Source organism: Typopeltis vanoorti, chromosome 16 (genome assembly GCF_054136105.1).
Source record: "Typopeltis vanoorti isolate ZY-2024b chromosome 16, IOZ_Tvanoo_1.0, whole genome shotgun sequence".
NCBI lineage: Eukaryota > Metazoa > Arthropoda > Arachnida > Uropygi > Thelyphonidae > Typopeltis > Typopeltis vanoorti.
Window position 1 is genome coordinate 80,885,135 of NC_143564.1, and position 15,957 is coordinate 80,901,091.

The 15,957-nt window shown below is 35.1% G+C and overlaps 1 protein-coding gene across 2 annotated transcripts in view; it reads left to right on the forward strand.

Annotated features, from left to right (window-relative positions):
• The first annotated feature begins 6,689 nt into the window (after positions 1 to 6,689).
• LOC150098161 (immediate early response 3-interacting protein 1) overlaps positions 6,690 to 15,957 on the forward strand; it is a 39,791-nt gene continuing 30,523 nt past the window's right edge. Inside the window, exon 1 of one of the 2 annotated variants that reach the window (XM_090406413.1) lies at positions 6,690 to 6,969. In XM_090406413.1, coding sequence (XP_090262539.1) covers positions 6,879 to 6,969 — 91 coding nt within the window. In that variant the 5' untranslated portion in view covers positions 6,690 to 6,878. The remainder of the gene's footprint in view (positions 6,970 to 15,957) is intronic. The other variant, XM_090406411.1, reaches the window with a different exon arrangement.

Below are 15,957 nucleotides of genomic sequence, written 5' to 3' on the forward strand. Positions count from 1 at the left end.
TTTTGAAATTATTATTATTATTTGTCACCTCCAAGGAATCCACAGACTCATCGAGGGAGGGCATCTACTCTACAACTCCATCTCCATCACTCACAATCCACCAACTGACCGCAACTACACCAACGCCATCTATCGCTGACCACCACTAGTATTTCCACAGACAATCACAAACATGCTCACTGCGGGATTCGAACCCGCAGCCTTTTGGCTGTGGAGGCAAATACGCTAGCCACCACTCGGCCAGCCAGGTTGGCAATACCTATGAAATATGTGTTTAGGGACCATTAAAGTTCTAAAAATTTACAGGAACGCGTTCCGGCTGAAAAAAAAAAGCTCTGTATATATATATATTTAAAAAATTATAATTATTATAGTTGTTGTTATTATTTGGCCTGTGTAGACTTGCAGAAGTAAAATTTACATCTTCTGTGCTTTGCCTCCCAAAGAAAGATATACCTAGTCTACTCGCCGACTAAATGAAGAGATAGAATAAAATGGATTAGCCTGCTCCCAATAAGGCAATAATATACTTTAGTTGATTTATTATTGTTATTAAAATTATTATTATTAGATATCATATTATATAAATATAATAGAGCCTGTGTAGTTCAGTGGATGTGGCGTTTGCATACCACGGCGCTTGACTGCATGAAGGAAGACTTTGTTTCGAATCGGGTCGTCGACCAGAGGATTTTTTCTAAGCTTTTTTTCGACCGGTTCCCGAGTTAGTCGATCTCTGTCACGGGCAAGTGGGTTTTTTCTCCCGGAAACTTGGGTTTTTCGTTCCTTAAACTCAAGAAAATCGACCGTAGAACCCATATTAATTCGGACATTAAATATATTGTGTTAGGGTTAGGGACCACGAGATGGCGGCATTTGTTGAGGTGTCTCTCTTTACTGCGTACCGCTTAATTAATTATAGCCTTGGGTGAGCCATCTCTGATTGGCTGGCAGTGGAGATTGAACTGCCCGCCCAGGTTCAAGATAGGACTAAATGGCCTTGCCTACTCCATATACGGGAATATAAAGGCGTTAGCTGATTTTTATTATTAATATTATATAAATATTGAACTGCACGCTCCGTCTCGAAAATTTAGATAAAGCTAATATGGAATCGCCTATTCTCTCTAATGGAATAAAAGGCGTTAACTGTTTTTTTTTTTTATTAATTAACTAAAATAAATATTATTAAGTAAACCCCATGCCTCTGAGACTCGGGAACATGACACACGACACTAGCACTATTTTCCAACAACTGCGATAATTACACCGGTTTACAAAGGCAGCGAAAGAAATAAAACCTGGAACTGCAGTCTTGTGGACAACCTACCAGTCATTTCCGAATTTTTGAAAAAACTCGCAGTAGACTACAGAACTACATACACTAATAAATTTTCCCAAAATCTAAACGGTTTTAGAAAAGAAAATGCCCTATCTCCTTATTAGCTTTTGACATACCACCAAAACTTTTTACCCACTGAACGAAATTCTGCTCACGTATCTATACTTAATCGGAATCAGAGGAATGCTATATACTTGGTATTTATATATGTATATACAGTTAAAATATTTTTATTACATTTTTATTACTAAAAAATCTGCTACAATTATTGAGTACTGTTGCATTTACTGTTCAATGGAAAATGCTGAGAACGTACATTTTTGAGAACTAGTTAAAGCGATTGTTTTTGCTACATCAGCACAAAACTCGATTTTTTTTATATTTTTTATTTTGTTCAGGTAGCGATTTTTCCGACGTCTCTCAAACCTTGTGCAGAACTTAACTCAGGAAGATATTAGATGGAGATGGTTTTGTAGTTTTGTTTTAGTATTATAGCGAGTCACTTGTCACTTTAACTGTTCATATGTATGCGCACAGATTCACACATATAAAGATATATTTAAGTGCTTTTTTTTTTTTTTTTTTTTTTTTTTTGTACCTAGCATGTAGGAGCGAGTAGACACGCTCATGAACCACTACGTTCGCGAGCTTTAATCTTTTTGGAGGAGGGGGTGAACAGGGTGTGTCCGTGTATTAATGTTCGAGAGAAATTCGTGACTTTTTTTTTTCTTTTCTTTCTTTCTTTCTTCTCCTTTTTCTTTTTCATTTTTTTGGTTAATTCTCTCTAATTTTTCATCTCATTAGACTACATATCGCCAATTTTCAGCTCTTTGCAAGTCCCTAGTTTACACTTATTGAATGGTCGTTTGTTGATCATGTCAGATATGTAAAAGATCCAAATGGCTTTTCCGTAGTAATTATTATCATAATTATATGCTTTGCAGTTTGTCGACCGTCGTATTGTTATCTGATGTGTTCTAGTTATTCTGCAGGTTGGAGTGAAGCAGTGTTTTACTATGTCTCTGCAGTGGCATTATTATTATTATTATTATTATTATTATTATTATTATTATTATTATTATTATTATTATTATTATTATTATTATTATTATTATTATTATTATTTCGTGATGCCTCCAATGAATCCAAAGACTCATCAAGGGAGGGCACCTACTATACAAATCTCTGTCTCCACCACTTAATTCACTGATTACACCAACCACTACACCCATCACCATCTACACCAACGCCATCTACTGCCCATCACCAGCACAACCACCACTATTACTTTTTGTCTGTAAATTGCGTGTGTTCTGAAGGCCGATTTGTCTGTTTCAGGGATGAAAATCCTCATACAGATAAACCGCGATTTGTGGTTTGTCTGTATGAGGATTTTCAGTGAAGTTTGTTCAGTAAAGTTTTGTGTGTCAAACGCGTTTATTAGGTCCATAAAAACGACCTATACGAATCTGTTTTTATCTAACTCGTCATTTCTTAGGTCTGTGAAATCTTCCAGGAGCACTGTTGTTCCTTTATTCCTTTGAAAACAATATTGTGTTTTGGGGAGGATGTGAAGAGTTTGCCATACATAATGCACTGCATAATTTGGAGGATTGTCGCCAATGTGGCCTTCTTTTTCTGTGTTTATGTATGAGAGTGATTACTTCAGTTTTTTAGTGTTTCATGTATGTACCTCATTTCGAAGACTTTATTCCATGGGGTGGAATACTTTAAGTATAACAGGACATAGATTAGTTGAATGTCTTTTGATATCTTTTTCTCTGATTCTGTTTGTACCTGTGCCTTGGTTATGATTGTTTGATGAACTGCAAGTGATATTTCTTCCTTCATACTGTTGAGAACGGCATTAACTGGATTGTCCGTGGTCCTAGTTGAAAATATTTTTGTGTGAGGGGGAGAATGTTTTTTGTCGTTTTTGGAGTGAGTTCACAAATTGCTAATTAAAGTTGTTTGCCAGCAATTTGTGGGATTTGGGATCGCAAGCAAAGCTATGTTTTATCGTTTCATAGGCAGTGTTGTTCGAGGTATATTGTAAAGCATTTCATTGATCAGGTGCCAGGTTTCCTTTAAGTCGCTGTGAGCTGTTGTTGATTTTTTGTATAATAGTTGCTTTTTGTGCTTCTGATCTGTATTGTTAGAGTATTATATTTTCTTTTTTATTTACCTTGTAATAGTGTATTGTTATGGGACCTCTTATGTTGTTTCCACCGGCACCTTTTCTTTGTATATCATTTTTCTTTTGTTGTTGTTATTTATGAACTCTGTCTGGTTTGCAAGCATCTTTTTATTTTTATTTTTGTTATTGTTTTGTTATATGTTTTATTAAATGTAAGTTGATGACTGGTATATATTGTATCACTAGAGTTTGAAGAAACTATCTGCATGCAGTAAATTTTTACCGATTTCGTCATTTACAATAGTTTCATTTATGATGTTATTATGCTGCTTTGTAGTCTCAGTAAGTTTTGTGGCTTTTGGTTTAGTATACAGCTGTGGTGCAGTGATATGATGGTCTGCTAATTTGCATGTTATTAGGGCTGTAGTATAGCCATTTAGAAGCGTTCGTATGTTTATGTGATCAATATAGGATGAGCTCATTCTGTTTTCGACTACCTCATCTCTAGTATACGGCCTCATAGATGAGGTTCAGTTATATAGTAATAGAAGGTCTAGGTACTGTGCTGTGTTGTTTATAATGTGTATATTTATGTCATCAATTATTATCAGGTATTCTGAGGCGGCTTCTTCTGTGACAGAAAAGCATCTGCTTAATTCATCAAGAAATTTTATTGTATGCTTAAATTTGGTAATTTGTAGATAGCGTTTATTATCAAGGAGATTTCTTGTTTGGTATGTTTTTCTTCAGTGGATATATTCTCGCGCATATTCTAACCGTTTATTCTTTTACTTCTAATTTTTGTTTTCTAATTATTACTATTCAATTAATCGTTTGATTTGTCTACAGTGTTTCTGTTGTTCAAAAGTTTGGCATTTGGTAACTGGTTGATTCTTCACTGTTGTAGATACTTCTGTTAATACTGAGATGTCTGTTTTCTATATCTTTCTTCAGATAAGCTTGGATGGTAAGCCAGTATTTTCTTATAGATCTAAAGATAGCATATGACACAGTACCAAGAAAAGAGATATGGAGGAGTCTAAGAGAAAAGAAAATACAAAAACTATGTTTGGCTGATACAGGAAATATACAGAAATGTGCAAGCAACAGTTAGGAGCTATTTGGGAATAACAGAGTTTTGAGGTAACAGTCGGTTTGCATTAGGGACCAGCACCACTGTCGGTGCCAGGTTATTTTGCGTCCTAGGCAAAGTTTAAAAGTGTGCCCTTATTTCACAAGTTGGATATTTTTTTAAAATGAAATTTTAAATATAAAAAGTAAAAATTATTTTGGCATGCTTTATTAATAATATACAAAGTAATGTACAATATGTATAATATATGAAAATCAAATTTTAATTTTTCTTGTCTTCAATTTTGCAAACTTTTCTACCATATCCTTTAAATCTAGTGTAGAAGCTAGTTCGTGTTCGATAGTAAAATGGTATGATGTGTGAGGGAAATGAGAATGCTTCGATTGCTGTGTGGAGTAAAAAGAAGAGATCAGGTGAGGCATGAACACATCAGATTATTGTAAAAGTGACTGCAAATACAAACAAAATACAAGAAGCGCGATTAACATGGTATGGACATGTAATAAGGCAAAATGAAAAATATATTGGATGAAGTATCATCATGATGGAAATATAAGGAGGAAGAAAAATAAGAGGAAGACCAAAGTCAATTTTCTTGAGTATCTCCTGGAAACTTAAGAAAATCGAGCTTCGAACCCAGACTGGGGTGAAAAGATTAGCAGCATTATATCACATTGGTGGAACCGTATTCCAGGAGATTGAAGAGGCTAGGGATTTGGAAGTGTTGGTGGAGAGGGAGTTGAAGTTTAGGGGTTACATCACAAAAGTGGCTAAATGAGCTCATCAAATCACTTGGTTGCTGAAAAATACTCTAACAAGCAGAGACAAACAGGTTATTGTTCCTCTGTATCGAGCCTTGATAAGACCTCATCTAGACGACTGTGCCCAGATTTGGGCGACGGGGTTTCTTCTGGATAGGGAGGAGGTGGAGAGGATCCAGAGGCGAGTGACCAAGATGATAGCAGGTCTATGGAATGAACCTTATGAGAACAGGTTGAAGATTTATATATATATATATATATATATAAGTTAGATAGGGCTAAAAACGGCCTCGCCTGCTCCCTGTATATACTGGAATAAAAAGGCGTTAGCTGATTTTTTTAATTTTATATATATATAATTATAAAATAAGAATATACTTTTGAGAATAGGACTGGTGATGGGAGGACTAGGGTCCATACATGGAAGCTGAGCAAGAGTGTGGTCATCAAGGGTGTTAGAGCTAAGTTTTTTAATTGGAGAGTAGTGAATGAGTTGAATAAGCTGCTAGAGTCTGTTGTGGGTGCCATGACTGTAAATGAGTTCAAGGCGAAGTATGATAGATACTGTGTGAATGTCGAATAGTTGTTCTTGACATGATGTTAGGGCCTCCCTCGATGAGTCTATGGACTCCTTGTTGTCCGTAATAATAATAATAATGTTATTATTATTATTACGGGCAACTTGTCTGTTTCCCTTCATCGGATCTTCATCAGCCATTTTCTGTCCACTTCTGGATGAAGTCCTCCATTCACTCATATCCTTAGCTTTTCTATCCTACTAAATAGATCGGATGCCGTTTATAATCAGTGATAATCTCCGGCCATCTGTCTCTGATTACTGGCAGATATTAAACTTCCCCTCATTCTCCAAGTTATATAGGGTTAATAAGACCTCGCCTATTCCCTATAAGGAATAAAAGGCGTTAAGGGACTTATTTGTTTTTTGTTTTTTAATCATGTAGACAAAATTGTGATAAACATATCTGTCAAAAGCACTATTAAAAGACAAATATACATGTCCTGCGCAGAACCCGTCGTCGTTAAATAGTGCATTACCATCGTACCTATTATTATTATTATTGCTGTTCATGTAACATCTACAGAGAGAATTCAATGATTTGTCGAGGGTGAGCCCTTTTTATTCACTCATAAACAACTACTCGGCATGAATTCCGATATATCTAATAATAACATCTGTTTTGGATTTCCCGAATACTGTGATTTGTCCTTTCTTAGTTACATTCGCTGTAAAACAATAATGGATTTTATTCTTTCTTTTAATAGCTTTTGAATCAAATGAAGTACTTTAAACTCTTTTCAGTTCGTTACTTTCATAATCCCTACCGTCATCTAAAGCGCTACCTATTCTTTCTGGTTACTGATTGAGTTTTATGAAGTGTACATGTCAAGCACTTGGTAGTTTTAATAGCAACTAGTGTAATGAAACTTAATCAGTTCTCGAAAGGCATTTAGTTTTCATAGCTGCTATGTAAAATTGCATGTTGTACATTTTCTCCGTAGTTTCGTATTTGTGTTTTTATTGATATGGCTGTTACTTTGTACAACTTATTCGAAGCCACGTTACTGTGTATTAATGCCATCGCAGTTTTGCATGAAGAAAGGTTTTTAGCCAAAGGTAACTGTATATAACTATATTGAAGGTTTAAAACCTTAGGTAATTACTCGAGCCACATGCGATTCTTGATTTCTGTTAAATGTCATCTCTTGTCTCCCCCCACCCAACCTTTTTAATTTAATGACTTAGATATATATGCGATATGAAGTTTCGATACATATTCCCCAAGTTATTACTAGCTTCTGTATGTGGAAAAGTAATATGGTGAACAAATTTTCTAGTTGTCGAGATCATTTATTAGTTTTGATGGAACATTTATTAATGCCCATCAAAAGTGAGACAAACCGGGTTTCTTAAATTCTGTTAGTAGCGGTTTTCAGGATAGAAATAAATCAGCCTTTGTGTCAGTTGCATAAGTACGATTCTTCTATACAACATACTTCTATTATGAGAAGTATGTTATGAAGACAACTACGACACTTTGCTGCAAGGATAGTCGTGGATATCCTTGACTATCCACGGGTCAAGGATAGTTAAAAGTTAAGGTATGTACAACGAAATTGAGATGCATTTGTGGTATTAAATAAGACCAGGGGTTTTGGTGTCACCAGGTTAACTCGTTGGAGCATTCCCTTAAGACATGGTGGTATGATATTGACTCATATTGCCTTATTGACAATTCACTCCTCACATATTTTGCCAGCCTGGTTGATCGAGTGGTTAACAACTCCGCTCTCCAGCCAAAAGGCTGCAGGTTTGAATCCCGCCGTGGGCATGGATGTTTGTGATTGTCTGTGAAAATGCTAGTGTGGGCAGATGGTGTTGGTGTAGATGATGTGGTTCACTGTGGTTGGAAGATTAAGAGCTGGAGAGTTGGTATCCTCCCTTGATGAGTCTTTGGACTCATTGGAGGTGTCAAGTAATAATAAATATTTCTTGCTTGCTTACTGGTGAGGCTTCTCCCATTTCCTCTACACTTATGATTTCACATTAGGATGAAATGCCTTGATTAACTGCTCACTGAATACCTCAACCATTAACATCATATTTCCATAATCATTCTTTCTTGCTACATATTGAAAAATCTCTGTTGGGTTTTGCCTGGCCTGATTTGATCATTTCTTCTTGTACTGCACTTTTATACCAACTGAGCCGTTCTTCTGGCCTGCTCTTTATACTCTTTGTGCAACTGATTTATTACCATCATTCAGCTTGTGCTGCCTTCAGAATGCCTTCTTCTAGGTTTCATGCTTAATCCTCTTGGTCATTCATTTGCCTCTTATTGTATTCATCCTTTTTGATCATCGGAATACATTCAAACATTGTTAAGTATTTTTGTCATTTTCCAAGCAGCGTTTATTTCTTTTCTACTCAACTCCTTGTTTCATATCAGTAGCTCCAAGCTGTCTCCTAAGATTCTCATAATCACTAGCCTTGTAATTCATCATGTATCCTTTCCTAAGAGAAGTCTTATGGCTAGCCACAACTAACTTGATCACTTCATGATTACTCTCACCAACTGGAGGGAAGTGCAACACCCCACTCACAATTGCATCCTTCGATGAAATAATCAGATCTAACACTCTCGATCCTCGCGTGTCGTCGTTACATATTTCATGGAGCTAAGAGCATATACACTTTCACTGATGTAAAATGTTGAAATGGAGGTGACACTATTTCCACTTCCATGATAATGACAGATTTTGCTTACATAACATAACAGTAAGATATGTACTGTTATTTTCAAACATATTGTTAGAGGTCATAATACCTATAACATAACAGTGCTCTGTGTGAGCAAGTGATTTAAGGAGAAAGAAATAATCTAAATAAACTTACTCGAAAAGCTGGGATTGTACTCATTAGGGAAAAACGATATCCAAAGAATGGAGGTAGGTGGAATGAAGGAAAATGATGAAATTGGAGTTGGACTGTGCACAGACAATGACCAGTGTCTTCTCTAGTTCTTACATGATTAGATCAAAGCAGAGGAAAGGTAGTAACTACTCCTGCTGAAGACAGTCCACAAAAGTAACTATAACAGTGGCTATGGGGTAAGGTGACTGGAGGGAGTCTATTAGAGAGGTGTCATGTGTTAGGTAGTTTGCTGTCTTCTGTATATATATTATAATCAACAATTCTTAGGGAGGTGTGGATGCACCACTACAATGTGAGAATGATGTTGTGAGGTTGGTTTGATTTGAGATTTATGAACTGCAAAGAATTGGGCCGGAGAGAACTGGTATTAAAAAAAAAAATTTAACTCCTTTATATAGGGAGTAGTCAAGGCCTTTTTACCCTGTCTAGCCTTTAGACTGAGTGGGCAGTGCAGTCTCCACTGGTAGCCAATTAGAGATAGCTGGCCAGACTCACTAATTATAAGCAACAACCAATGAAGAGACAAGCAAACAACTGCTGCCATCTCTTGGTACCTAATCCTCACAGGATATGTTACTATCTGAAAAATAACGGTCAGTGGTCAATTTTTCTTGAATTTATAGGATGGGAGAAAACTTGTCCGTGCCAGATATCGACCAACTTGGAAACTGGTCGAAGAAAGATTTAGAAAAATTTTTTTTAACCAGCAACTATACTTGAACGTAAGTCTATCTTTGGGCAACCTAGCACAGAGGATGCAAGCGTCACCTCCCCTGAGCAACACAGGCCTGAGAACTGGTGTTTAGAATAAAAAAAAGAGTGAAGGTTTTTTTTTTTTAGAGGCTGAGGATGCTCTTGATGGACATTAAGTTTATCCTGAGAAACATTACAAGTTGGTCTAAGAAAGGAAAATAAACTTGAAAGGATATCAGAAAATTGTAAAAAGGAATGAAGTAGTAACTTTCTTGAAGGTAATAAGACAAGACTGTGTTTTAATAGGATTGAAATTCACCTAGTTCTTCACGCTACATGAGAACATTTAAAGAGATCAATGATTTTAAGACTCTTTATTTTATTTTTTTTTTATCGTTAAGCTTTAAGAAATCCTCAAATGTTCTTCATTTGAGGATTTCTCAAATGAAGAACAGGATTAGCAAGTACTCTCATTAGTAAAACTGTGAATAGGATTTGAAGTCAGAAGAGAAGGCATTGATGTAAATGAGGAATATCATTTAATTAATAATTAAGAAATCTGAGTGGAATCTCTCCACACAGCAGTAGAAAAACAAGTATCGTCAAAACATTTGCCATAATTTATTCTTATTTTTTCTTTCATCTGATTTTCCGACTGTCTCACTTTCTTTGATAAAGGAATGTTATTGATTTCTATCTTATTATGTCCTTATCTGTCCCGTTAGGATCATTTGAGTCCCTTAATGAGGGGCTTATGACGAATTAATGCAGCTGGCTTGTCACTTCTCTGCATCCCCCTAAGGGCAAGTATTAATGACTGTAGATCTGTGTGTGTGTGTGTGTTCATGGGGCTGGTTTGCCTGTTCTGGGGGACGAAAAACCCAAGTTTCTTGCTGAAAGAATCCCCCTACTCTGTATGCGACTCGCTAACTCACCTTTAGTCAAAAAAAGAAAACAGATAAAGATTCCTCACGTCTTGAATGGGAATCGAGCCAGGTCTTTCCAACCAAAGGGCTTCGTCTATACTGACTGAGCTATGAAGGCTCGTTATTGATTTCTCACCACTTGATGTTTCCAAAATCATATTCAGATTTCTTATTAATTTGAATGCTTTATTTGTAATAAATTTGGATGACTTGAAAAATGCTACTTGAAATCTGGGATCTAATATAGAAATAGTTATATTTGAATAAGTATCAAATCTTCTGTTCATTTCTTCATGGAGAAAATTTTTTTCCGCCATTCTTACTCCCCCTCTCCAAAAAAAAAAAAAAAAGTATCACCTTTAGATATAAATTTTCAGCCTTAATAGCTGAGAGTATTGAACTTAAAGCAATATTTGCCCAATAAATTTATTAATGGTTTCATTCAAGACCACTGATTTGCGCTTGATGTATTTAAGTTGTCATTGGCAGAGATTTACCTCTTTTTTGCTCTTGTATTCACTGTAATATAGAAGGTAGTTTCACCTAGTAGTTACATTTTTGTGGCTGAATTTAATTCAGTTTGAATATCTTTTTAATTTTGAGCATGCAGGAGAAGAATGATTAAAAAGTCCTATTATTTTTCTCCATGCTGCTATTAAATTTCAAATCAGTATCTCTTCGTTAAGTCTTATTGCTAACTGCAATGAATAAAATGTAGAATACACTTAAATTTTCAGCATCATTGCATTCCTTAATGATAATTGCACCATTTTCTTGAACCATTATGTGAAGGTGTGAAATGTGTATATCCTATATTTGCAACATAAACTTTTCTTTGCCATCTGACTTTCCAGGAAAATTCTGATGGTTCAGAACTGCATGATTATGTTTGAAATTTGTATGAAGCTACCTGGAAAGCTAATGAAACTTTTTGGTTCATATACAGGTTGATCTGTATCTAATATATGAGAAGTATTTAGCATATGCAAGCTTATTTTAATAGTAATAACTAAGAATCATTTTTTTTTATTGTTAAACGTTTTCTACCAAGCAGATTGTACTGTGTAGCAAGTTTACTTATAGCCTCTTAAATCCTTCATTTTAAACTATTAAGTATGTCATGTTATCCATTGCATTAATTTCAGGTATGGCATTATGCAATGATTTTACAAGTTTGTCTAATTCCTTTCTTTGGATTGTAATAACATTTAGTTTCAGATTTTTTGCTTTTTCTTGCAGTCTGGGTTTATTTGCTAGCCTGGTTGGCCGAATGGTTAGGGTATCCGCTCTCCAGCCAAAAGGCTGTGGATTCAAATCCTGCCGTGGGAATGGATGTTTGTGATTGTCTGTGAAAATAATAGTGGTGATGGTGGTCAGTAGATGGTGTTGGTGTAGATGAGGCGGTTAGTGGATGAGGTTGAGTGGTGGAGATGAAGAGTTGTAAAGTAGGTGCCCCCCCCCCCCCCCCCCCCCCCCCCCGATGAGTCTTAGGACTTCCTGGAGGTGTCAAATAATAATAATCACAGTTTCACTATTCCATTTTACAAATTCATCATGTTTGTGCTTTACATGATTAAACATAGATGTTCGTGCATTTTTGCCTGTACCATCCCAAGATGTACTATTTGCATATTTTACATTTTGCAAATTTTGAATCTTCGCATAAATTGTAAGTTCCAAATATTATTATTATTCATATCCACAGCTGTACTCCTTTGTTATTTTAAGACTGCATATTATCATGCATATTACCTATAGAAAATGCAAAGCCTTTCTGTCACCTATAAGGAATAAGCTTTACCCAAGTCATTGCATTTGTTGTGACACATCTTAACAAGAAGTTTTATGCTTTGGCCTGCCAAATACTGAATCTCTCTTCTGATTAAGCTGAATATTTCATTCATTACTAATTAGTAGTTATATGCTTTTATTTCTCCACCCTGATAGTTCCTTTAAATAAATTATACCACTTCATTTAATTTATAACTGGGTGAATTAGCCTGATAATTGGCAAAATTCTTGATTGCAGGAAATGCTGACTCAAATCTTGCATACCGTCAAGTAAATGTTTGGTTGCCCTGTTGCCATCTCAACACCTATTGATTGGAATTACTGAAATGTGCATAAAAGTTAGGCAAATTGTTAGGTTAGATACTATAGCAAGTATGTTGAAAAATATTCACATTTAAAATACCAGATTCTTTTGTAGAAACCCTGTATTTGTTTTTGTGTGTGGTGAAATCTCACTTGTAGAAGTGTTAACTTAGCATTATAAGGACTAAGGATTAAATCTAACTTTAGTCTAGATAAGCGCTTCCCAAACTGTGGGCCGTGGCCCCCTTGGGGGCTGTAGGTTTTGTTGAGGGGGGGCCATGAAATAATGAAAACAAAGTTAAAATGTTTTAAGACTAAGTAGATTTTTTTTATTTTAAAAGAAATGTATTTAACTTTTATTATTTATTATTACTTTTTTGTTATTTTTTATATTTTAATGGAAAAATTCACACATTGGTGTTGGTTCACAAACTTTGCTTCCTGCGTATTTCGACGCTTAATGAATATTAGTAAATATTGCTTATTCATATGTTTCATTTCAAAGCAGTGGTTAATTGTATTTACTTCGAATGCTCTCCAGGGAAGCTCCAAATCTTGCTGTCCCTTTCACCAGGCATTCTTAATCAGGGACTATTGATATTGACTTATCAAAACTCATTTTATATTATCACTGTCATCCGAGCTAGTTTTCTGTTACCAATAAAAGTTTCGCATATACTTCACACATGAAAAAAAACTTAAACAAGTTCATGTGGGGAGATAGTAACTCGCTTGCAGTGGTAAACAACACGCCCTCCCTAACAGCCACTATACTGCAGAGGCAATAAAAACAAGTACTTTTATTATGCCAGTGAATAAGGTATGAGGAGTCTGTGTAATATATTTCTCAACAAATAGTGCAATTAGAGACAACTAGGATAAAAACACACTAATTAATGAATCACATGTCCCCTCATACAGAAACTATGCTGTATAGACTGAAACAAAACCACATGTGTTTTGTTTCATATCTTACTTTTTAGTTAGATACTGTGTTTGCCCATGCAAAAACATTTGCATGGGCAAACACAGTATCTAACTAAAAAGTATTGTTATTAATTAGATGTGTGTGAGTTCGATTTCCAAGGCAGCAATAAAATTCAACCAAATGTGTTAAAATTCGTAAAAGTGTTAAAACTAAGTAATATATATATATAATGAATGTTATGGCAGTTTCACATATGGAATTCGGTTGAAGAGAGTCAGCATTTCAACTCAATTGTCAGCTATGCTTTTATCTTTCGGTTGCGAGATCTTTTGTTAATACCACACCAATCATATGCACATTTTAATAACCTTCCTTTGCTGTCTGTTTCGCGTTAGGCTTAATTACCGTAAAGGGAGAAAAGTCACAAAAGAGAAAAATATTCCTGGTCTGGGGATTCCCTTATTCAGGTAATATTCACTAATTTCATGTTATCAGTCTGTGGTATTATTTGATCTATTCTACGTTAAAAAATTTAACCCTGAGATGGATAAGTGGCTGATAAAAAAAATTAAAAAAAATCCCGCGAACAATCAGAAGAAGCAGAAACAGACTAAAAAAAAAAGGACCGTATTTCATATTTTACCAGAACAGCCCGCATCGTCTTCAGAACCAAACGGTAAGAGGTAAATAAGAGGTAAAATGTAATATTTGCATTTGATTTTTGCAATATTCGCTGTGTATGTTTTGTATTGAATATAAATACAATAAATATTATAATAATATATCTCTCTATTACGATTTTTTTTCGAGGGGGGGGGGGGGCGTGAAATATTTTAATTTTTGCAAAGGGGGACCCCTGACATCCAGAAGTTTAGGAAGCACTGGTCTAGATCACACAATTTTTTATTCAAGCTACAGGAGGTCTCTAGTAAGCAGATGGTGGTCTTAGACAATTTATATGCCATCTGAAAGCTTTCACATCCATGTTAATATTCAAATTGTTAAAAAAAACTGTTGGAGAGCAGAGGTGCTATCCTCATGATGAACCAGGTTAGCAAATTATTATCACATGACACCTCCAAGGACTTGTTGCAGGAGGTCCCTCTAATCCACTATACACATCTCCCTGTATTCCTTATCTTTTTAGTTTTCTTAAATTCTAATTAACCACCCTCAATAATAATGGTCTATGCCTTAATATAACAAACACTTACAATAATAATGGTCTAATCCAAGGGTCGCCAAACTTCTTTGACCGTCGACTCCTTCAAGAGTTTCTTGACTTTTTATCGACCCCCCCCTCTATTTTACTATTACATAATTATAATAGGACAAGCAAAAAAGACACTTTTGTGAGTTTTTAGATTGTTTATTTTATAGTTACAGTGTTTATTGTATGTATAATATAGTATATATTATTATATTGGCTTACGTCAAAGGGATGCATTTTTGTTTTTGACATCCTTCTTAACATTACATATTTGATAGGATTGATAAATAATATGTAAAATATAAAATTTAATTTAGATAACAAAATAACAATAATACAATCTTCCTTATATATATGAAAATAAGACTTAAATAAAAGAGCCAATGGGCTTCACTTCGGCGATGTAACATTATTTAAATGAAGGGGATATTAAATCCCAGATTCGGCATGAAATTCTTTGATTCCGATCTTTGAGTTTCTTATTCGGCTTTGAAATAATGTGGGATTTAATATCCCCTTCATTTAAATAATGAAAATAAGACTTTTATTAATTTAGTATACAATTTACTAACGTTGTCAATGTGAAGAGTGTGCTTCGTGACTCTTGACAAGATTAGAAATGTTGAGTTCAAAATTAGTAAGTTTCAGCCTTAAATCGCCACGGAATTCTATATCTAGCTTATTTCTTTGTTTTGTTAAAATGGAATTAACATGACTGAAACCAGCTTCAACCATGTACGTGCCGGCAGGGCGGGAACCACCAACATCCATTTATTGGTAAATACGTCATTTTGGCCTACTTGATTGGCCTCCGTAACTATTTTCATGACCTTGCTCCATCTTACAAGTCCTATTCATGTCACTGTTCTCACGATTCACTTTTAATTGTGTTCTCATTCAGGATGGAGGTAATCCAAGTTAACCGAATTAAATATTACCCATACAATTATGTCTTATATTTTTCTATCGACACCTAACAATGTTATATTGACCACTTTGGCGACCACTGGTCTAATCAATAATTTAAGGTATTAAAAGATGTTAAAATAGGATATAGTTGATGTAAGGTTTTTTCCACTAGAGGTCAGGCCAGTTGGCATGCTGTTTGAATTGTAACGTAGCTTGTCTATTTATAAATATATATATATATATATATATATATGCTCTAGATGATGACCTTAATGTGAAATCAAAATGCCAGGATATTATTCTTGGCATGGTAGTAGTCTCCATAATTTTATCAAAATGTCTTCCTATTACTTAATCCTCCAACTACACACAATGATGTTACTACTATAGTTCGCCCACCGATTAGAGAT